Raw genomic sequence first — 25,253 nt, forward strand, 5'->3', positions numbered from 1 at the left:
TGCAAGCTCTGCAGTCCAGCCAGTGTGAGGATACAGAGTGAGCTGTACTGACGGTCAGACCAGCTGTTATTATGTATAGATTGCAAGCTCTGCAGTCCAGCCAGTGTGTGGATATAGATTGCAAGCTCTGCAGTCCAGCCAGTGTGAGGATATAGAGTGAGCTGTACTGACGGTAAGACCAGCTGTTATTATGTATAGATTGCAAGCTCTGCAGTCCAGCCAGTGTGAGGATATAGATTGCAAGCTCTGCAGTCCAGCCAGTGTGAGGATATAGAGTGAGCTGTACTGACGGTCAGACCGGCTGTTATTATGTATAGATTGCAAGCTCTGCAGTCCAGCCATTGTGAGGATATAGAGTGAGCTGTACTGACGGTCAGACCAGCTGTTATTATGTATAGATTGCAAGCTCTGCAGTCCAGCCAGTGTGAGGATATAGAGTGAGCTGTACTGACGGTCAGACCAGCTGTTATTATGTATAGATTGCAAGCTCTGCAGTCCAGCCAGTGTGAGGATATAGAGTGAGCTGTACTGACGGTCAGACCGGCTGTTATTATGTATAGATTGCAAGCTCTGCAGTCCAGCCAGTGTGAGGATATAGAGTGAGCTGTACTGACGGTAAGACCAGCTGTTATTATGTATAGATTGCAAGCTCTGCAGTCCAGCCAGTGTGAGGATATAGAGTGAGCTGTACTGACGGTAAGACCAGCTGTTATTATGTATAGATTGCAAGCTCTGCAGTCCAGCCAGTGTGAGGATATAGAGTGAGCTGTACTGACGGTAAGACCAGCTGTTATTATGTATAGATTGCAAGCTCTGCAGTCCAGCCAGTGTGAGGATATAGAGTGAGCTGTACTGACGGTCCGATCAGCTGTCCATCCCTCCCTCCCCCAGCCCTCTCTGGGTATATTTAGCTGCTGCCTTTTTCTGCTCCTCTTCTCATAAATGAAGCAGCTCTTCCTCCTCTGTCTCTCCCTCGGCCAGAATGCAGGTCTGTAATAGCATGCAGCCTGCACCCAGCACAGAGCACACCAACACCCAGCACAGCCTGCACCCAGCACAGAGCACAGCCTGCACCCAGCACAGAGCACACCAACACCCAGCACAGCCTGCACCCAGCACAGAGCACAGCCTGCACCCAGCACAGAGCACACCAACACCCAGCGCAGAGCACACCAACACCCAGCACAGCCTGCACCTAGTGCAGAGCACACCAATGCCTAGCGCAGAGCACACCAACACCCAGCACAGCCTGCACCCAGCGCAGAGCACACCAACACCCAGCGCAGAGCACACCAACACCTAGCGCAGAGCACACCAACACCCAGCACAGCCTGCACCCAGCACAGAGCACACCAACACCCAGCACAGCCTGCACCTAGTGCAGAGTACACCAATGCCTAGCGCAGAGCACACCAACACCCAGCACAGCCTGCACCCAGCGCAGAGCACACCAACACCTAGCGCAGAGCACACCAACACCTAGCGCAGAGCACACCAACACCTAGCGCAGAGCACACCAACACCTAGCGCAGAGCACACCAACACCCAGCACAGCCTGCACCCAGCACAGAGCACACCAACACCCAGCGCAGAGCACACCAACACCCAGCACAGCCTGCACCTAGTGCAGAGCACACCAATGCCTAGCGCAGAGCACACCAACACCCAGCACAGCCTGCACCCAGCGCAGAGCACACCAACACCTAGCGCAGAGCACACCAACACCCAGCACAGCCTGCACCCAGCACAGAGCACACCAACACCCAGCGCAGAGCACACCAACACCCAGCACAGCCTGCACCTAGTGCAGAGCACACCAATGCCTAGCGCAGAGCACACCAACACCCAGCACAGCCTGCACCCAGCGCAGAGCACACCAACACCTAGCGCAGAGCACACCAACACCTAGCGCAGAGCACACCAACACCTAGCGCAGAGCACACCAACACCCAGCGCAGAGCACACCAACACCCAGCGCAGAGCACACCAACACCCAGCACAGCCTGCACCTAGCTCGGGGCACACCAACACCCAGCACAGCCTGCACCAAGCGCAAAGCAAACCAGTACCCAGCACAACCTGCACCCAGTGCAGAGCACACCAACACCCAGCGCAGAGCACACCAACACCCAGCGCAGAGCAAACCAGTACCCAGCACAGAGCACACCAACACCCAGCAAAGCCTGCACCTAGCGCAGAGCAAACCAGTACCCAGCACAACCTGCACCCAGTGCAGAGCACACCAACACCCAGCGCAGAGCACACCAACACCCAGCGCAGAGCACACCAACACCCAGCGCAGAGCACACCAACACCCAGCACAGCCTGCACCTAGCGCAGAGCAAACCAGTACCCAGCACAACCTGCACCCAGTGCAGAGCGCACCAACACCCAGCGCAGAGCACACCAACACCCAGCACAGCCTGCACCAAGCGCAAAGCAAACCAGTACCCAGCACAACCTGCACCCAGTGCAGAGCACACCAACACCCAGTGCAGAGCACACCAACACCCAGTGCAGAGCACACCAACACCCAGCGCAGAGCACACCAACACCCAGCGCAGAGCACACCAACACCCAGCGCAGAGCACACCAACACCTAGCGCAGAGCACACCAACACCTAGCGCAGAGCACGCCAACACCTAGCGCAGAGCACACCAACACCCAGCGCAGAGCACGCCAACACCTAGCACAGAGCACGCCAACACCTAGCACAGAGCACGCCAACACCTAGCACAGAGCACGCCAACACCTAGCGCAGAGCACACCAACACCTAGCGCAGAGCACACCAACACCCAGTACAGCCTGCACCAAGCGCAGAGCAAACCAGTACCCAGCACAACCTGCCTCCAATGCATAGCACACCTGCACCTAGCGCAGAACACACCAACACCCAGCACAGCCTGCACCCAGCACAGAGCACAGCCTGCACCTAGCGCAGAGCACACCAACATCCAGCACAGTCTGCACCTAGCGCAGAGCACACCAACATCCAGCACAGCCTGCACCTAGCGCAGAGCACACCAACACCCAGCACAGCCTGCACCTAGCGCAGAGCACACCAACACCCAGCACAGAGCACACCAACGCCCGGCACAGAGCACACCAACACCCAGAAAAGCCTGCACCTAGCGCAGAGCACACCAACACCCAGCACAGCCTGCACCTAGCGCAGAGCACACCAACACGCAGCACAGAGCACACCAACACCCAGCACAGCCTGCACAGAGGGCTTGATGACCCCCAGCCGGAGCATCTCTTGGTTCTCTCGACTCATGTTATCCCGCTCCGCCTCTGGTACCCGGTATGGGGTTTGCCTCAGAGGTTGTTGGTCGGAGGTCTCCACCCAGTGGGTAGCTAGGGAAGTATACCCGGGCAGGTTGGAGAACGTCTCCCGCTTGGCAGACAGCATCTGCTGTGCTTGTCGGCATTCCTCCTCAGTTAGTCAGTCCCCAAAGTGAACTTTATCTATGGACCCGGCCTCAGCTCCATCCTCCAGGAGGTCAGGCAGGGGAAGATTATCAACATCTTCCGAGGCTGGAGCACATATAGCTGCTATATCCTCTGTCCGCTCGTTGTAGGGCTTCAGCATGTTAACATGCAACAGACGTCTAACTCCGAAAACCCGAGCAAGGACTGATCACATAGGTTGTGTCACACTTTCGTTCCACTACTTGGTATGGGCCCTGCCAGGCAGCCTGTAGCCTATCATGTCAGACGGGTTACAAAAGCAAAACTTTCTGACCGACTTGAAAGCTATGACTCCTGGCTCCCCGATCATACTACGTGTGCTGGTGCCTCTGAGCTGCCTGGAGGTTCCCATACACCAGGTCAGTGAGCTCCTCCAGCAGATCTGTAAACTCCAGCATATTTGAAATGATGGTGGTCCCTTCCTGTTCCCCAGTGCCCTGCCAGTCTTCCTGAAAAGTTCTAGGGGCCCTCTAACTCTCCACCCAAACATTCAAAGTTCAAACGGGGAGAATCCTGGGGATTCCTGGGGCACCTCCCAATAAGCAAACAGGAGATGCGGCAGAAATCTCTCTTAGTCTTTGCGAGTCTCTGCAAAGGTGTGGAGCATTTGCTTCAACATGCCATTGAAGCGCTCGCACAGACCATTAGTTTGGGGGTGTTATGGGGAGCTGAAGATTGGTTTAATGCGTCATAACTTCCACAGCATAACTTCGTGAGCTATCCTCAGCAGCTCATGACGATATTTCCTGGGTGCCTGGTGGCAATAGGAGCTGTCCCTGACTTTCCTTTCTCTGCTATGCGGTATAGTAAGCCCCCCTCCCAGATAAACCTTTCCCGTCCTTCCCCACCTGGCCAGTGGCGGCCCTATCTCTATATGCCTGGAGGGTAGGGTCAGCGGATACCTCCCTCCCAGACTCAGCGGGGGTATCCAAGGGCAAGGGGACTAGCCCAGGGAGTCCTACTGCAGGGGCGACTTCTTGTCTCCGTTGCCCCATCGAGGTGGACATGGGCAGATAGTATATGTTCCCTCTGCTACTTGGACAGCGACGGTTCCGCCGTTCTTCATAGCCTCTGGGATGAGCTGGCTTTGGACTAGAGTCAGGGTGGCCCTGGAGTCCCATAGCCACAGACTGTGCTCCTGTTCAGCTGGACAGGTTGTCTGTGATGGGCCCTGTTGTCATTGGCATCTTAAAGGGTGTCGGCCTCATGCAGTACGAGCCAGGCATCTTCACTGGAGATCGGTGGATACAAGGGGGCAGCCTGATAGCAGTGGGGCCTGGGCGGCTACTGGGCGAATAAACTGGGGTCGGTTTCTGAGTTCCGGGCACTCTGTCTTGAAGTGGCCCAGTTGGTGGCAGTGATGACCCCCGGAGCACGCTTGCAGTGGCCCCCTCAGGTGTGGCTCCAGGGCCGGTGGGTTTCTTGGGGGTAGGTAGGTCGGTGCTGACGGGCGCAGGGGTAGTCGGTGGCTGAGAGAAGTGGCAGGAGTTAGGACCGCCAGTTATCGGCATACCCGACGGCCCGCTGGGCTGCCTCAGTTAAGGTTCTGGGTTGCCGGTCTCTCACCCATTCCTGCACTTTGGTAGGCAGTCCATTATAGAAGTGCTCCACTATGAACAGCTGGAGGAATCTCGTCAGGAGATTTTGCATGCTGGGAGTTCATCCAGCTCTGGGACGGCATACCTGGCCAGTAGGACACTTTTCACAAAAGGGTAATCTCTGAGCTGGTCCTTGGGTACATCCCGGTAGGCTTCCGCCACCTATCCCCGCTTGCTTGCTGGCCAGTATGGTGATCCAATCGATGGGGTCAACTTCTTGCAGGAGGCACTGGCGTTCGAAGTCCTGCAAGAAGTCATGCTGAACACCCGGGTTGTGCCGAGGAACATTTCCTGACAGGAAAAGTTGTGTCAAGCAACATTACCGTTGTAGTGGAGAGCTGGTCTCTCACAGACTATTTCCGCTAGAAATCCAATTGAGGCTCAAGAACAAGTAGTAAAACCCAAGAGAATAGTATCCACAGCAAATAACGTAATCCAAGAATATCCCATCACCTTTCCCAATGACTGGACGACACACACCATCAGGAGCAGAACTGCAGGTTTATGCACACACTCAGTTTTTAAGCAATTCTCCCATGCAAGGGAGACACCCACAATAATTATACAGTACACCAATCATACATCAGTTACCACCCACACATCTCCTCCCCTCAGTATGACACATAATCCCATTATGCAGGACACATTTCTTCCCGTTTTCTGGATGTACCCCAATACTAGAGATACACCTTTAAATATTACACCCCCTGATCTGGGTGAACAACATACTCAAAAATCTCCCAGATCGGATAAGGGGTTCGGGGTATGTTCGTATGACCGACCGCACAGGAGGTAGTAGCCGAAATTAGATCCACAGATTTTGGCCTTGCGGTCGGTCTACTTTCAGAGGGTGAAATGCATGAAAATACCGGGGTATATGGCTTGGGCTTGGATTCGGATAAATCCCCTTGTTCGTGGGGTTATTCCTACCGAACAGTGAGCCGAAATGCTGGAAGTCTGGAGGTATCAGTGGTGTTCACGTAGTTGAGTGTCCGATTTAGGTTCCAGAAACTCGACGACCAAACACAGCTGATCCTTCGTGCGGTAAGATGGCCGCCGCCATGTGTTCGTATCCCGAACAGGGCCACCTAGGGAACACAGAATACATTCGTCTCATTGCTAATGATGTGGTTAGAACATTGATGTGGGAGGTAAATGAGGGGCACACTTCACTCTGGGGAGGTCTGGTTGTTTGGTGTTTTACCGAACAACCAGAAATGCTACATACAATAGATAGATACACAGGAATTACAGCTGAAATAACATTGCAACAATAAAAACCTCAGGACAGCCCAATGTAATCCGCTACAACCGTCCTGACAGGAAAAGTTGTGCCGAGCAGCAATCATGCACATGGAAACCTGGTAATTGCTTTTGTGGTCTAAGGCTGGTTACGGCCAATCGGATCCACAGGACGGGTATTTAAACCAAATTTTCCTTTTGCTCATTGCCCTGTCATGGTTTCATCCTGATGGTAATCCGAGAGTGCGTTCCTGATCTGGATTTTATGGTATTTGACTTTGGCTTCGTTTTGACTTCCCTGAATCTTGGTATCTTTGACTTTTGGCTTTCCCTCATCATTGTGTCTCATTCTCTGTCCCTAACCTCGGCAAGTATTTTGACTATGCTTGGATACGTTAAGTCCGGCCATTCTAAGGTCCGGTTATACGTTATCCTTAGTCCTAGGTGTGACATAGGTCTGAGTGCTGGATCAACTTGTAATCCTGACAGTTATACACTCACCACATTATGGTTGTATTTATTGCTGTGGAGCTCTGTAATACACTCAGACACATTACTGTGAGCATTATTGCTGTGGAGCTCTGTGATACACTCAGACACATTACTGGGAGTATTACTGCTGTGGAGCTCTGTGATACACGCATACACATTACTGGGAGTATTATTGCTGTGGAGCTCTGTTATTCACAGACACATTACTTGGAGTATTATTGCTGTGGAGATATGTTATACACTCAGACACATTACAGGGAGTATTATTGCTGTGGAGCTCTGTTATACACTCAGACACATTACTGGGAGTATTATTGCTGTGGAGCTCTGTTATACACTCAGACACATTACTGGGAGTATTATTACTGTGGAGCTCTGTTATACACTCAGACACATTACTGGGAGTATTATTGCTGTGGAGCTCTGTTATACACTCAGACACATTACTGGGAGTATTATTACTGTGGAGCTCTGTGATACACTCAGACACATTACTGGGAGTATTACTGCTGTGGAGCTCTGTGATACACGCAGACACATTACTGGGAGTATTATTGCTGTGGAGCTCTGTTATTCACAGACACATTACTTGGAGTATTATTGCTGTGGAGATATGTTATACACTCAGACACATTACAGGGAGTATTATTGCTGTGGAGATCTGTTATACACTCAGACACATTACAGGGAGTATTATTGCTGTGGAGATCTGTTATACACTCAGACACATTACAGGGAGTATTATTGCTGTGGAGATCTGTTATACACTCAGACACATTACAGGGAGTATTATTGCTGTGGAGCTCTGTTATACACTCAGACACATTACTGGGAGTATTATTGCTGTGGAGCTCTGTTATACACTCAGACACATTACTGGGAGTATTATTACTGTGGAGCTCTGTTATACACTCAGACACATTACTGGGAGTATTATTGCTGTGGAGCTCTGTTATACACTCAGACACATTACTGGGAGTATTATTACTGTGGAGCTCTGTTATACACTCAGACACATTACTGGGGGTATTATTGCTGTGGAGCTCTGTTATACACTCAGACACATTACTGGGAGTATTATTACTGTGGAGCTCTGTGATACACTCAGACACATTACTGGGAGTATTATTGCTGTGGAGATCTGTTATACACTCAGACACATTACTGGGAGTATTATTGCTGTGGAGCTCTGTTATACACTCAGACACATTACAGGGAGTATTATTGCTGTGGAGATCTGTTATACACTCAGACACATTACTGGGAGTATTATTGCCGTGGAGCTCTGTTATACACTCAGACACATTACAGGGAGTATTATTGCTGTGGAGATCTGTTATACACTCAGACACATTACTGGGAGTATTATTGCTGTGGAGCTCTGTTATACACTCAGACACATTACTGGGGGTATTATTGCTGTGGAGCTCTGTTATACACTCAGACACATTACTGGGGGTATTATTGCTGTGGAGCTCTGTTATACACTCAGGCACATTACTGGGGGTATTATTGCTGTGGAGCTCTGTTATACACTCAGACACATTACTGGGAGTATTATTACTGTGGAGCTCTGTTATACACTCAGACACATTACAGGGAGTATTATTGCTGTGGAGATCTGTTATACACTCAGACACATTACAGGGAGTATTATTGCTGTGGAGCTCTGTTATACACTCAGACACATTACTGGGAGTATTATTGCTGTGGAGCTCTGTTATACACTCAGACACATTACTGGGAGTATTATTACTGTGGAGCTCTGTTATACACTCAGACACATTACTGGGAGTATTATTGCTGTGGAGCTCTGTTATACACTCAGACACATTACTGGGAGTATTATTACTGTGGAGCTCTGTTATACACTCAGACACATTACTGGGGGTATTATTGCTGTGGAGCTCTGTTATACACTCAGACACATTACTGGGAGTATTATTACTGTGGAGCTCTGTGATACACTCAGACACATTACTGGGAGTATTATTGCTGTGGAGATCTGTTATACACTCAGACACATTACTGGGAGTATTATTGCTGTGGAGCTCTGTTATACACTCAGACACATTACAGGGAGTATTATTGCTGTGGAGATCTGTTATACACTCAGACACATTACTGGGAGTATTATTGCCGTGGAGCTCTGTTATACACTCAGACACATTACAGGGAGTATTATTGCTGTGGAGATCTGTTATACACTCAGACACATTACTGGGAGTATTATTGCTGTGGAGCTCTGTTATACACTCAGACACATTACTGGGGGTATTATTGCTGTGGAGCTCTGTTATACACTCAGACACATTACTGGGGGTATTATTGCTGTGGAGCTCTGTTATACACTCAGGCACATTACTGGGGGTATTATTGCTGTGGAGCTCTGTTATACACTCAGACACATTACTGGGAGTATTATTGCTGTGGAGCTCTGTTATACACTCAGACACATTACAGGGAGTATTATTGCTGTGGAGATCTGTTATACACTCAGACACATTACTGGGAGTATTATTGCTGTGGAGCTCTGTTATACACTCAGACACATTACTGGGAGTATTATTGCTGTGGAGCTCTGTTATACACACAGACACATTACTGGGAGTATTATTACTGTGGAGCTCTGTTATACACTCAGACACATTACAGGGAGTATTATTGCTGTGGAGATCTGTTATACAGTCAGACACATTACTGGGAGTATTATTGCTGTGGAGCTCTGTTATACACTCAGACACATTACTGGGAGTATTATTGCTGTGGAGCTCTGTTATACACTCAGATACATTACTGGGAGTATTATTGCTGTTGAGCTCTGTTATACAATCAGACACATTACTGGGAGTATTATTGCTGTGGAGCTCTGTTATACACTCAGACACATTACTGGGAGTATTATTGCTGTGGAGCTCTGTTATACAGTCAGACACATTACTGGGAGTATTATTGCTGTGGAGCTCTGTTACACACTCAGACACATTACTGGGAGTATTATTGCTGTGGAGCTCTGTTATACACTCAGACACATTACTGGGAGGATTATTGCTGTGGAGCTCTGTTATACACTCAGACACATTACTGGGAGTATTATTGCTGTGGAGCTCTGTTATACACTCAGACACATTACTGGGAGTATTATTACTGTGGGGCTCTGTTATACACTCAGACACATTACTGGGAGTATTATTACTGTGGGGCTCTGTTATACACTCAGATACATTACTGGGAGTATTATTACTGTAGAGCTCTGTTATACACTCAGACACATTACTGGGAGTATTATTACTGTGGAGCTCTGTGATACACTCAGACACATTACTGGGAGTATTATTGCTGTGGGGCTCTGTTATACACCCAGACACATTACTGGGAGTATTATTGCTGTAGAGCTCTGTTATACACTCAGACACATTACTGGGAGTATTATTACTGTGGAGCTCTGTGATACACTCAGACACATTACTGGGAGTATTATTGCTGTGGAGCTCTGTTATACACTCAGACACATTACTGGGAGTATTATTGCTGTGGGGCTCTGTTATACACTCAGACACATTACTGGGAGTATTATTACTGTGGAGCTCTGTTATACACTCAGACACATTACTGGGAGTATTATTACTGTGGAGCTCTGTTATACACTCAGACACATTACTGGGAGTATTATTGCTGTGGAGCTCTGTTATACACTCAGACACGTTACTGGGAGTATTATTACTGTGGGGCTCTGTTATACACTCAGACACATTACTGGGAGTATTATTGCTGTGGAGCTCTGTTATACACTCAGACACATTACTGGGAGTATTATTGCTGTGGAGCTCTGTTATACACTCAGATACATTACTGGGAGTATTATTGCTGTGGAGCTCTGTTATACACTCAGACACATTACTGGGAGTATTATTACTGTGGTGCTCTGTGATACACTCAGACACATTACTGGGAGTATTATTGCTGTGGAGCTCTGTTATACACTCAGACACATTACTGGGAGTATTATTGCTGTGGGGCTCTGTTATACACTCAGACACATTACTGGGAGTATTATTACTGTGGAGCTCTGTTATACACTCAGACACATTACTGGGAGTATTATTGCTGTGGGGCTCTGTTATACACTCAGACACATTACTGGGAGTATTATTACTGTGGAGCTCTGTTATACACTCAGACACATTACTGGGAGTATTATTGCTGTGGAGCTCTGTTATACACTCAGATACATTACTGGGAGTATTATTACTGTGGAGCTCTGTTATACACTCAGATACATTACTGGGAGTATTATTACTGTGGAGCTCTGTGATACACTCAACATGGAGTTCCTAGAAAGAGGGACGTAAGGATAGAAAAGCGGGACAGAGGAATTTTGGCCGAAACATAGGGGGTGTCCCTCCTTAACAGTTTACGGGGGCACAAAATACAAATAGGGGATGACACTATCTTGTTGGCACTCTATACCTGTGCGGGGAGCGAACTTCTGGAGCTATTGGGACATCCTAATTGCAGACTAAAATCTGCTCCTGTACTAGCTGTGTGAGTTCTACTAATTGTTGCAGTCATAAGCTACTCTCAGCAGGGACAATGGGTGTGAGGTACTCTCGGCGGGGAGGCTGGGGGCGAGGTACTCTCGGCAGGGACAATGGGTGCGAGGTACTCTCAGCAGGGACAATGGGTGTGAGGTACTCTCGGCAGGGACAATGGGTGTGAGGTACTCTCGGCAGGGACAATGGGTGCGAGGCACTCTCGGCAGGGGCAATGGGTACGAGGTACTCTCGGCAGGGACAATGGGTGCGAGGTACTCTCGGCAGGGACAATGGGTGCGAGGTACTCTCGGCAGGGACAATGGGTGTGAGGTACTCTCGGCGGGGAGGCTGGGGGCGAGGTACTCTCGGCAGGGACAATGGGTACAAGGTACTCTCGGCAGGGACAATGGGTGCGAGGTACTCTCAGCAGGGACAATGGGTGCGAGGTACTCTCGGCAGGGACAATGGGTGCGAGGTACTCTCGGCAGGGACAATGGGTGTGAGGTACTCTCGGCGCGGAGGCTGGGGGCGAGGTACTCTCGGCAGGGACAATGGGTACGAGGTACTCTCGGCAGGGACAATGGGTACGAGGTACTCTCAGCAGGGACAATGGGTGCGAGGTACTCTCGGCAGGGACAATGGGTGCGAGGTACTCTCGGCAGGGACAATGGGTGTGAGGTACTCTCGGCGGGGAGGCTGGGGGCGAGGTACTCTCGGCAGGGACAATGGGTACGAGGTACTCTCGGCAGGGACAATGGGTACGAGGTACTCTCAGCAGGGACAATGGGTGCGAGGTACTCTCGGCAGGGACAATGGGTGTGAGGTACTCTCGGCGGGGAGGCTGGGGGCGAGGTACTCTCGGCAGGGACAATGGGTACGAGGTACTCTCGGCAGGGACAATGGGTACGAGGTACTCTCAGCAGGGACAATGGGTGCGAGGTACTCTCGGCAGGGACAATGGGTGCGAGGTACTCTCGGCAGGGACAATGGGTGCGAGGTACTCTCAGCAGGGACAATGGGTGTGAGGTACTCTCGGCAGGGACAATGGGTGTGAGGTACTCTCGGCAGGGACAATGGGTGCGAGGCACTCTCGGCAGGGGCAATGGGTACGAGGTACTCTCGGCAGGGACAATGGGTGCGAGGTACTCTCAGCAGGGACAATGGGTGTGAGGTACTCTCGGCAGGGACAATGGGTGTGAGGTACTCTCGGCAGGGACAATGGGTGCGAGGCACTCTCGGCAGGGGCAATGGGTACGAGGTACTCTCGGCAGGGACAATGGGTGCGAGGTACTCTCGGCAGGGACAATGGGTGCGAGGTACTCTCGGCAGGGACAATGGGTGTGAGGTACTCTCGGCGGGGAGGCTGGGGGCGAGGTACTCTCGGCAGGGACAATGGGTACAAGGTACTCTCGGCAGGGACAATGGGTACGAGGTACTCTCAGCAGGGACAATGGGTGCGAGGTACTCTCGGCAGGGACAATGGGTGCGAGGTACTCTCGGCAGGGACAATGGGTGTGAGGTACTCTCGGCGCGGAGGCTGGGGGCGAGGTACTCTCGGCAGGGACAATGGGTACGAGGTACTCTCGGCAGGGACAATGGGTACGAGGTACTCTCAGCAGGGACAATGGGTGCGAGGTACTCTCGGCAGGGACAATGGGTGCGAGGTACTCTCGGCAGGGACAATGGGTGTGAGGTACTCTCGGCGGGGAGGCTGGGGGCGAGGTACTCTCGGCAGGGACAATGGGTACGAGGTACTCTCGGCAGGGACAATGGGTACGAGGTACTCTCAGCAGGGACAATGGGTGCGAGGTACTCTCGGCAGGGACAATGGGTGTGAGGTACTCTCGGCGGGGAGGCTGGGGGCGAGGTACTCTCGGCAGGGACAATGGGTACGAGGTACTCTCGGCAGGGACAATGGGTACGAGGTACTCTCAGCAGGGACAATGGGTGCGAGGTACTCTCGGCAGGGACAATGGGTGCGAGGTACTCTCGGCAGGGACAATGGGTGCGAGGTACTCTCAGCAGGGACAATGGGTGTGAGGTACTCTCGGCAGGGACAATGGGTGCGAGGTACTCTCAGCAGGGGCAATGGGTGCGAGGTACTCTCAGCAGGGGCAATGGGTGCGAGGTACTCTCAGCAGGGATAATGGGTGTGAGGTACTCTCGGCAGGGACAATGGGTGCGAGGTACTCTCGGCAGGGGCAATGGGTGCGAGGTACTCTTAGCGGGGAGGCCGGGGGCGAGGTACTCTCGGCAGGGGCAATGGGTGCGAGGTACTATCGGCAGGGACAATGGGTGCGAGGTACTCTCGGCAGGGGCAATGGGTGCGAGGTACTATCGGCAGGGACAATGGGTGCGAGGTACTCTTAGCCGGGAGGCCGGGGGCGAGGTACTCTCGGGAGGGGCAATGGGTGCGAGGTACTCTCAGCAGGGACAATGTGTGCGAGGTACTATCGGCAGGGACAATGGGTGCGAGGTACTCTTAGCGGGGAGGCCGGGGGCGAGGTACTCTCGGCAGGGGCAATGGGTGCGAGGTACTCTCGGCAGGGACAATGGGTGCGAGGTACTCTTAGCGGGGAGGCTGGGGGCGAGGTACTCTCGGCAGGGGCAATGGGTGCGAGGTACTCTCAGCAGGGACAATGTGTGCAAGGTACTCTCGGCGGGGAGGCCGGGGGCGAGGTATCACTGCAATCTTACAGAGTTGTAAGGTTCTTGCAATGTTTATAAGATAAGGCCAGGGACTAATGAAAGTATTTGGAAAATTGGGCAGACTAGATGGGCCGAATGGTTCTTATCTGACGTCACTACGTAAGCGAACAAAATCTGGAGTTTGTTAGGGTAAGGTCATTTAACATTAGTTTGCAGGAGTCCTTATAATTGTAGATTATACTAGCTTTAGTGTAACTATAATCTTAATTTTATTAATGACAGGAGGCGAATATTTGCTTAAGTCTCTCTTTACTAGATCTCCACAGCAGCACATTAACAAAGAGATAAACACCAAAGACAAAAACATAAAGGCATCTATATAAGGCTCCTCCTAAGCCACCATTTCCTCTTTCACGCTGCAACAACACAACGTACACAACAATGCCAGTAAACCAATTAAATTAAAAAATATGAATAACATCCTGAAGAAATTTCGGAGAATGGATGTGATCTTGAACTTCATCCTGCAAAGCCGTCGATTCCTTGAACTGTAGTCCAACCATTAAACTGAAACAAAATAAACAGAGTCGAAAAACACTGATTAGTGAACGAAATGTACTGATAAAACATAAATCCCACGATCCAGTACTGACAGTATAAAAGACATGAAATCCATAACCAATCACCGGCAATACAATATACCAGACACCTACCCCAACTTCCCCATACGTAACCCTAGACCACCAAACCTAGCCCAGGCTACCAGAATTCAACAGAAACACAATAGAAAGTACTCCATCCAAACAAGGGGGGGGGGAAACAAAACTGGGTGGGAAATATTCGCCTCCTGTCATTAATAAAATTAAGATTATAGTTACACTAAAGCTAGTATAATCTACAATTTTATAGCATGACAGGAGGCTTCATATTTGCTGTTTTAACGCTCCGACAGCAAAGCAAAAGAAGCATGGTACGACGGTCTAAAGTAGAATTGGCAAAAGGTATCCTCACGGGACCAGTCCGCCGAATGCAAAATGTCCTGAAGGTAAGCGCCTGCCATGAAAGCTCCGGAAGCCGCTGCGCCCCTAACCGAATGCGCTCCGAAGGCTGCATTCACCCCCGCCAGTGTCAACAGCCATCTTATCCACCGAGCTAGGGTAGGGGACGAGACCGGCTTGTGGGGCCTGACATATGAAAGCAATAACTGGCCAGAATGAGAAGAGCGAAATGGAGCGGTAACCGCTACATAACGAGCCAGTGTCTTCGCTACACAAAGTTTAGGCGAATCCCTGAAGTAAGGATACAACACAACCGTCGAATCCGACTTGGAACGTCTAACCACCTTGAAGGAGACCCCCTCTGGTGAAAACGTGAAAGCATCGACATTGAAGGCCCGGACATCCGAAACACGTTTAAACGTTTGATACGATTCAAATATGAGGCCACCAGAGGATCAAAATCCGGGGTCGCTGCCACCTTGTCTGGCAGGACGGGTCAGGGGCATTACGCCCGCAGTTTATTGCGGGCCTCCCCTTCCAAAGGTCTACGGACCCAGTAGTGCACGAATTGTGCCAAGTGGTCGGGCAGTGACCATTCTGAGGATCTGGGGTGCCGGATAGACCGAGGGTCAAACAGAGGTTCTCCTGTAGCATCCAGAAAAGTGTCTTCCTCTGGCACCGCTGTGGAGGCCACTGTTCCCGGCGCGTCTTCATCCACCCAGCGCCAACCGGGGCCATCACCATGGTCCTCGTCCCAGTCACCTTCCTCCTCTGAAGGAGATTGGTCTGCCCGCCGCTCATCCAGCACGGCCATAGTAGGGGGGGTAAGGAGGCCTCCTCCCCTGTGCCCGATAGATGGCGGCGCCTGGCCGGCGAGGTTGATAACCTCGAACCTTGCCGCTTCACCGGAGCCTTGCCTTTCTGGGAGCGTGGTTCAGGGCCTTCACTCTTCCAATAGTGCATTTGCGCACTTGCCTGCTCTCTTTCTTGAGAGTCTGACTCAGCCGAGTCGTCTGCCAAGCGGGGGGTTCCTCTCACACCCCTGTCTGGTTGAGACTGAGGGAGGGCCCTAGCCAGGGCTTTCTCCACAGAGGCGGTCACAGCCGCATTAATCAAAGCCTGCAAATTCTGCTCCTGTGCAGAGGCATCCATAACGTCTGAGTTGATGATACGTGATACCTAAGGAGATAGAGAACAGGTATCACTAGCAGGCAGTAGGGGCAGCACCCCTAGTATTGGCAGAGGCAAGTAATAAACGCATGCAGGCTCAACAAGCGGAGTCCAGGGCATGGAGCCGTCAGGTTAATAGTATGCGTAATATGGCACAGACAGAGCAGGCCAAATCATGGGGCACAGACAAAGCAGGCCAATCATAAGGGCACAGCCGAAGCAGGCCAGTATATGGGCACAGGTAGCACCGGCCCAGTGATATAGGAGGCAGGAACGTATATCCTTATGGTAGACATGCAGGTCTATCTTGATATATAGGATGAACAGTGTAGAGGTGTAATCGGGTCCCCAGGCCAGTTCATTGGTCAGAGGGGGTGCAACCATGCCAAGCAGGTCCCATGCAGGGTGCATGCGGTGAAATGCACAGGGCCACTCACAGCCCAGGAACATGCAACAAAACACCACAGAAAAAGCATGCAAAGCCAGGAAGCGTGCACTGAGGCAGAAACACTGCAGGGAGCAGAGGAGAACCCCAAACATGAAGAAACGATCCCTCACACAATGGGACCTGAGTAGCAAGCTGAGCAAGCAACCCTACAAAAATTGGGCACTGTGCCCTTAAGAAAAAATGACCGGTGCGGCAGCCTCGAGAAAGAGAGCCATGCACCCCCGTGTCCGACCACGCGGTCGAGGGGGGGGAGGGTGCACAAGAGCGGAGGTACCTGCGGCAAGAGACCAGTACCCTGCTCCGTCCCCACGCCGCTCGGGAAACAGCTAACGAGCGTCCGGAGAGGCGGGCAGGGCAGGGAGGCAAAGGAAAGGATTCCTGCTCGGCGGACGAAGCCGGCGGGCGGGAATCGGCATGAAGAACACTTGGGACCGCCGGAGTCTTACTCCGCGGTCCCTACGGTCGGCACGGGAAGCAGTGCAAACAGAAACACGAGCTCCAGGAAAAAAATAATGAAAAAACAATGACCAAAAAATACACACACAAAATAATAGGAAAATAAAGAAAAACGGAGAAGCAAAGCAATGCCAAAGCATGAGCAATAATAAACAGTAATAATGCAAACCAAGAGAGGAAAATCACAAGTAAAATAAACAATAAGACCCACAGCCACCCATATAAAACAGGAGGCAGTGGTACTCTGACCTGTACTGTCTGCGGAGCAGCAAAGAAAGAGGAGGAGCTTTATATAGATGCCTTATGTTTTTGTCTCTGGTGTTTTTATCTCTATGCTAATGTGCTGCTGTGGAGATCTAGTAAAGAGAGACTTAAAGCGGCACTGTCATGCCGAACTTACCTTTCCTCAATCTCTTCCTCTTCTCCCCCTCTCTCGGGATCTGTTATTCTTTTCTTCCTGTCTTAGTAGGGACTCTTTGCCTTATGGAGGATTTCTCCGCTTGACCAGCTCTGACCAGCGGAGGAGCAACGTGTGCTTCATTTCCGCTGGTCAGAGCAATTTTCCCATGATCCCTAGCTTTCCTCCCTGTTCCCACAATGCTTCCTGTCAGTATTGCCGAACGTCCTGTCACTTAGACAGAACGCCGGCAAAACTGCCGAATTGCATCCTAACAGAATGAGCACAGTTTCTCCATTGGTGTTAGGATGCAATTCGGTACTTTGTTCAGATCGGAATTTCATTCTAATGAATGAAACTCCGATCCTATTCATTGCTGTGGCTGCATCTTGCAGCCGCTTAGTAGATAACTCCCTAATTCCCACGGTATCAGAGAGCTATCTACTAAAAGGCTGAAAGACCTGAATTGGTCTTTCAGCCAACTTTACTAATACTAAGTAAAGATTACTTAGTATTAGTAAATAATATGCCCCTACTCGCTATACCGCGAGTAGGGGCATGTCTAGTAAGCAGTGAGCAGCCTGTGGTGGGTGGGGGCCCTAATAAAGCAATAAGGGGGGGGACCTACTGTCCTCCCCCCCCTGGCCCCCACCCCTGAGCGGTGGGTGGGGGCCCTAATAAAACAATAAGGGGGGGGGCTATTGTCCTCCCCCCCCTGGCCCCCACCCCTGCGTAGTGGGTGGGGGCCCTAATAAAACAATAAGGGGGGGACCTACTGTCCTCCCCCCCGGCCCCCACCCCTGAGCGGTGGGTGGGGGCCCTAATAAAAGAATAAGGGGGGGGAACCTACTGTCTTCCCCCCCGGCCCCCACCCCTGAGCAGTGGGTGGGGGCCCTAAATGAACCCCCCCATCAAGGTGACTAGGGGTCCCAAGCCCCTAGTCACCCCCACCCAAAACATTCTATCCCCTACCTACCCCCCTCACCCTAAAAATAGTGAGGGGGGAATAAAATAACTAACCTGTAAAAAAAATAATTAAACTTACCATTTGACGTCTTCTTTTTTCTAAATTCTTCTTTCTTCAGCCCCCAAAAAGGGCAAATAAAAGTCCATCATACCCGTCGCACGCTGTGTAAAATGACACAGAGCACTCTGATTGGCTTTTTTTTTAAGTGCGACGGGTATGATGGATTTTTATTTGCCCTTTTTGGGGGCTGAAGAAAGAAGAATTTAGAAAAAAGAAGACGTCAAATGGTAAGTTGAATTTTTCTTTACAGGTTAGTTATTTTATTCCCCCTTCACTATTTTTAGGGTGAGGGGGGTAGTTAGGGGATATAATGTTTTGGGTGGGGGGGGGGGGGTGGTGACTAGGGGCTTGGGACCCCTAGTCACCTTGATGGGGGGGGGGTTCATTTAGGGCCCCCACCCACCGCTAAGGGGTGGGGGCCGGGGGGGAGGACAGTAGGTCCCCCCCCTTATTACCATTTTTTTTTTAAAGTGAGCAGCCACAGGCTGCTCACTGTTTAGTGGACATGCCCCTACTCGCGGTATAGCGAGTAGGGGCATTGGGGAGATTTTAATCTCCCTTGTGCTATTATGGGGGTCATATTGACCCCCATAGAGTGAGGGGAGGACCTGGGGGGCTTATGAAGTGGTGGGGAGCTCTGCTCCCTGCCGCTTCTGTCTTTACATATTACAAGGAGGGAGCTGCACGCCGGTAGCTCCCTCCTTGTAATAAACTGAACGAACAAACGAACACTGATACACAGTGATACTCAGTGATACTCCGTGATACTCAGTGATACTCAGTGATACTCCGTGATACTCCGTGATACTCAGTGATACACAGTGATACTCCGTGATACTCAGTGATACACAGTGATACTCCGTGATACTCAGTGATACACAGTGATACTCCGTGATACTCAGTGATACACAGTGATACTCCGTGATACTCGGTGATACTCCGTGATACTCGGTGATACTCGGTGATACTCGGTGATACACAGTGATACTCAGTGATACACAGTGATACTCAGTGATACTCAGTGATACTCAGTGATACACAGTGATACTCAGTGATACACAGTGATACACAGTGATACTCAGTGATACTCAGTGATACTCAGTGATACACAGTGATACTCAGTGATACTCAGTGATACACAGTGATACTCAGTGATACTCAGTGTTAGTTTGTTCGTCTGATTTTTTTCTATTCATTCATTCGTCTGTCTGTTGAATGAATGAATAGGTGAAATTCCTGTTCGCATGTCCAGTTGTTTCACTGGGTATGTGCGGGAATCTCACAGTCTGTGTAGTGTGGGCAGATGACGTGTCCCACAGGGACTTCACCTACCCACACAAAGATGGCGGCGCCCTGAATATAGATCGGGGCAGAAGATAAAGAATAAAAATAGGTAATGTGGGGGTCTTAGGGGCATTTGCACGAACACCTCTGGAACTTCCAGACTTCCATTGATTCAACTTTCCCTTGCACGAAAACAGCAGTGTTCGGTATATTTAACCCCTTAAGGACCAAACTTCTGCAATAAAAGGGAATCATGACGTGTCAGACATGTCATGTGTCCTTAAGGGGTTAATCATCTGAACAAGAGACACTGGGGAACCACAGACACTAACAGTTATTTATATTTGGGGGTGACTAGGGGGTCGATTGGATGTAGTGGGGGCGGGAGGGGGGTTAAAAAAAAAAACGGGATTCGGCATGACAGTGCTGCTTTAAGCAAATATGAATCCTCCTGTCATGCTATCAAATTATATATATATATCGTTAAAACTTAACGTTTAATAATTTATGCAAAATAAAATAAGGAAGTTTATTCAAACACCCACAATCCCAAATTTTCACCAAATGTGACTGCGTGTAAATAATAATGACAAGAAAACCAAAAAGCAAAATAGAAGGATAAAAACTAAGCGCTAAGTGCTCAATCGATTAACGTTTTATCAGGTGGAGACCAGAGGGTGTTATCCTTAGCTGATCTAACTCAATAGATTGTGACTGGAATGTCAAGTAGATGGAACAGAAAAGTGCTGTCCTCTACTGGTCAGACATGGGTATTACAGATACTGTAATGTCTGTTATAGCAAAAAGGGAACGCTCTGCTAAACAGTGCAAGGGGTAAGCCCAGTAACTATGAATACAGGCAGTCTTCACACTGTTGGTGTTGTTTCCCTGTCAGTAGGGGATTATTTTTTGCCAATATTCTACTTGGTAATATATCAGAGAGAGTTTTGTTGAAATGGTGAATATGTATCAGTTACAGGAAATGATCTATTAGTGTGTAACCTTTTAGTATACACTGTTTCAAAGTAGGATTTTTGATTAGTTCTGTGAGTATGTTTATTCAGTAAGGGAATGGTAATGTAAGAGAGAGGGAATGAGGAAGGCTGATTAGCGGATCAATTGTGTTTTAGCAACCTAATTACTTTTAGGTCTATTAATTCATCCCTTTCACCTAAATACCTCTGATTTAATATTATAGCAAACGTTTCTCCTTATTCACTGCTAATTAATTAGGGATGCAGAACATGCCCATATCGTTATCTCTAGGCATTTGAGACTTGAGGGTCTCTTATGAACTCAAGTTAGAATATGACAAACAGAAACAGCTTAATGATTTTAGACTGATTGCGGCCTAAGTGTGTGTGACGGACCTCTCTGTCCCTGGATTTTATATTTTATTTCTTAGTTTGTCTGTTTGTTCGGTAATTCTAACCTTCCCTATGAATACCCTGATCTCGTTCGAAAAACCGAATCAACGGCCGACCACCCAGTAGTGGAGTGTGCTGCCTATTGACCCCATTAACCTTTCCAACACCTTGGGAAACCACAAACACCTCAACATTCTGAGTGGTCGGCTGGGTGGTCGTTGTTCGTATGCACGAACACGTGGTGATGGCCATCTTAAACTGTCGAACAGCCAGCGGTGTTTTGTCATCAAGTGTATGGAACTATTTTCGTGCACACGACTGCACGAACACCTCTGGAACTTCCAGACTTCCATTGATTCAACTTTCCCTTGCACGAAAACAGCGGTGTTCGGTATATTTAATCATCTGAACAAGAGACACTGGGGAACCACAGACACTAACAGTTATTTTGATATGTTTGCATACTCCCGAAAGAGACCGGCCGCACCAGCAGAACTATTCTGGGCAGGAGCCTCGCGGCAGCCGGGCAAAAATGGGACTTCCATATAACTTAGGAATCCCTGAACCGATCTGGGTGATTTTTGAATATGTTGTTCCCCCAGATCAGGGCTATCGGAAATGTACGTTTTATGGGGTTCTCATATGATCTTGAGGTATTCCCACAAATGCATAAAAATTGTCTTGTTTCGTTTGGAGATAATTGAGTTGATACAGTAATAAACTAAATTATCTCCTAAGCAGAGGGGAGGGAATGTGTATACTGTATGGGAGTGTCTCACTGTATAACTCTATTTTTATTGGTTTATTAATGGTTTATCCCTGTGCCCAACAAGGTCCACCTAGGGGTCACCCTTATTGGGAAACTTGCATAAAAGGCCAGTGTGCCTCCATTAAAATTCTGGTCCTATTTACCCTCAACACAGAGCCTTGTCTCGTGCTTGTAGGGGAAAGCTATACCTGCGATAATCCCTGCTCTTGGCATTGCTCTTTGGAGTATTATAATCACTAGCTCTTGTAAGAGCTGTTCCTGCTCTGCTCTACAGCATCCCTCTCACAACAGGCGGTGAAACCCCCCCTCTTTACCAGGGTGTCCGCTACAGTGTGTTACAGGAGCATGCTGCCCCTAAATCCTTGACAATCTGCAAGGTGGAACAATATCTTGCTTAAACAGCTTTGTGGTCTGTATCTAATTATTAAGCGATACGGTAGCTTACTCAGTATTTTGTGAGAGCATTGTATTCCTAAAAGTGCAGTAGTCTGCACTGAAAACCTGTTGGTTTACACAATTTCTAAAGCTACTACGTATTCTGACGTGCGTTTCGCCATGCAGCAACCTTAAGCCTCACGGCTCATCAGAAGGGACCAAGGTTCTCTCGGCAGGGAGACTGGGTGTGAGGTGCTCTCAGCAGTGTAATGGGTGCAGGGTACTCTCAGCAGGGGCAATGGGTGCGAGGTACTCTCAGCAGTGTAGCGGATGGCATTGGGCTGTCCTAAAAATTGCATTTATTCCTATGTGTTCGGTTGAATTTTAACATGTGTATGCAGCATTCGTCGGTAAAATCACTCCAGTTATTATGCAAGTGAAACTACCGAACAATCAGACCACCCCAGGAGTAAGTGTGCCTCCAATTACCGTTCGCAACAATGTTGCAAACGGTTAATTGGCAGTTTGTGTAGTGTTTTTTGTTCTCTGGGTGGCCGCCATTCAGGAGACGAACACGTGCGGTGGCCCACTTAAACTCCTGAACAGCGGTGTTTTGCCGTCGAGTGTCTGGAACCCAAATCGGACACTCGGTTAGGCAAACACCGCTGAGACCTCCACACTGCCGCCAATTCGTGTACAAACTACCGAACGGCTTCCTGTTCGGTAGAAAGAACCCCACGAACAAGGGGATTTACCCAAATCCTCCCCAGCTCTCCTAACCTAAGCCATTCGTGTGTTTCATTCCCTTTTCTGTGACCGACCGCAGGGCCAAAATACATGGAACCCTTTTCGTCTGTTAACCCCAGCGCCGTCGGTCTTTTTAGTACTTCCATGAATTTCCCGAACCCTTGGTCCGATCTGGGTGATTTTTGGATATGTGTCTCACCCAGATCAGGGCTACCAGGGGATGTAACATTTAAATGGGGGATGTAACATGTTTAGGGGTACATCCAGAAACCCAGGGAATATGTGTCTAACTTGTATAATGGGATTATGTGTCACACTAATAGGAGGGGATGTGTAGGTGGCAACTCGTGTATGATTGGTGTATTGTGTAATTACTGTAAATCTCTCCCTTGCATGGGAGAAGCTTTAAAAGACGGTTGTGTGATTAAAAGTTCAGTTCTGCTCCCGATGCTGTGTGTCGTCCAGTCATTGGGATCCGTATTGGGATATTCGTGGATTACCTTGCTTGCTGTGATTATTACTCTATGGTATTTTATAACTTGTTCCTGAGCCGTACTGGGACCTTTAGTGGAGTTAACCTGTGAAAGACCAGCTCTCCGCTACAAGCAGGGACAATGGGTGCGAGGTACTCTCAGCAGGGGCAATGGGTGCGAGGTACTCTCAGCAGGGGCAATGGGTGCGAGGTACTCTCAGCAGGGACAATGGGTGCGAGATACTCTCAGCAGGGGCAATGGGTGCGAGGTACTCTCAGCAGGGACAATGGGTGCGAGGTACTCTCAGCAGGGGCAATGGGTGCGAGGTACTCTCAGCAGGGGCAATGGGTGCGAGGTACTCTCAGCAGGGACAATGGGTGCGAGGTACTCTCAGCAGGGACAATGGGTGCGAGGTACTCTCAGCAGGGACAATGGGTGCGAGGTGCTCTCAGCAGGGGCAATGGGTGCGAGGTGCTCTCAGCAGGGACAATGGGTGCGAGATACTCTCAGCAGGGACAATGGGTGCGAGATACTCTCAGCAGGGACAATGGGTGCGAGGTGCTCTCAGCAGGGACAATGGGTATGAGGTACTCTCAGCAGGGGCAATGGGTGCAAGGTACTCTCAGCAGGGACAATGGGTATGAGGTACTCTCAGCAGGGGCAATGGGTGCGAGATACTCTCAGCAGGGGCAATGGGTATGAGGTACTCTCAGCAGGGGCAATGGGTGCGAGATACTCTCAGCAGGGACAATGGGTGCGAGGTGCTCTCAGCAGGGACAATGGGTATGAGGTACTCTCAGCAGGGGCAATGGGTGCGAGATACTCTCAGCAGGGACAATGGGTGCGAGATACTCTCAGCAGGGACAATGGGTGCGAGGTACTCTCAGCAGGGACAATGGGTATGAGGTACTCTCAGAAGGGACAATGGGTGCAAGGTACTCTCAGCAGGGGCAATGGGTATGAGGTACTCTCAGCAGGGACAATGGGTGCGAGGTACTCTCAGCAGGGACAATGGGTATGAGGTACTCTCAGCAGGGGCAATGGGTGCGAGATACTCTCAGCAGGGACAATGGGTGCGAGGTACTCTCAGCAGGGGCAATGGGTGCGAGATACTCTCAGCAGGGACAATGGGTGCGAGGTACTCTCAGCAGGGACAATGGGTGCGAGGTACTCTCAGCAGGGACAATGGGTGCGAGGTACTCTCAGCAGGGACAATGGGTGCGAGGTACTCTCAGCAGGGGCAATGGGTATGAGGTACTCTCAGCAGGGACAATGGGTGCAAGGTACTCTCAGCAGGGACAATGGGTGCGAGGTACTCTCAGCAGGGGCAATGGGTGCGAGATACTCTCAGCAGGGACAATGGGTGCGAGGTACTCTCAGCAGGGACAATGGGTGCGAGGTACTCTCAGCAGGGACAATGGGTGCGAGGTACTCTCAGCAGGGACAATGGGTGCGAGGTACTCTCAGCAGGGACAATGGGTGCGAGGTACTCTCAGCAGGGACAATGGGTGCGAGGTACTCTCAGCAGGGGCAATGGGTGCGAGGTACTCTCAGCAGGGGCAATGGGTGCGAGGTACTCTCAGCAGGGACAATGGGTGTGAGGTACTCTCAGCAGGGACAATGGGTGCAAGGTACTCTCAGCAGGGGCAATGGGTGTGAGGTACTCTCAGCAGGGACAATGGGTATGAGGTACTCTCAGCAGGGACAATGGGTGCGAGGTACTCTCAGCAGGGACAATGGGTGCGAGGTACTC

At 50.2% G+C, this 25,253-nt stretch overlaps 1 protein-coding gene across 3 annotated transcripts in view; it reads left to right on the plus strand.

Annotated features, from left to right (window-relative positions):
• The window catches only part of RTKN (rhotekin), a 179,467-nt gene that overhangs the window by 61,476 nt on the left and 92,738 nt on the right, over positions 1–25,253 (plus strand). Inside the window, exon 1 of one of the 3 annotated variants that reach the window (XM_063457517.1) lies at positions 938–988. The exons of the other annotated variants lie outside the window; for them this stretch is intronic. Within the exon in view, the coding sequence (XP_063313587.1) occupies positions 983–988 (6 nt within the window). The 5' untranslated portion in view covers positions 938–982. Of the gene's footprint in view, positions 1–937; positions 989–25,253 lie in introns of those variants that run through there. 3 annotated transcript variants of the gene reach the window in all.

This window comes from Pelobates fuscus, chromosome 6, assembly GCF_036172605.1.
Source record: "Pelobates fuscus isolate aPelFus1 chromosome 6, aPelFus1.pri, whole genome shotgun sequence".
NCBI lineage: Eukaryota > Metazoa > Chordata > Amphibia > Anura > Pelobatidae > Pelobates > Pelobates fuscus.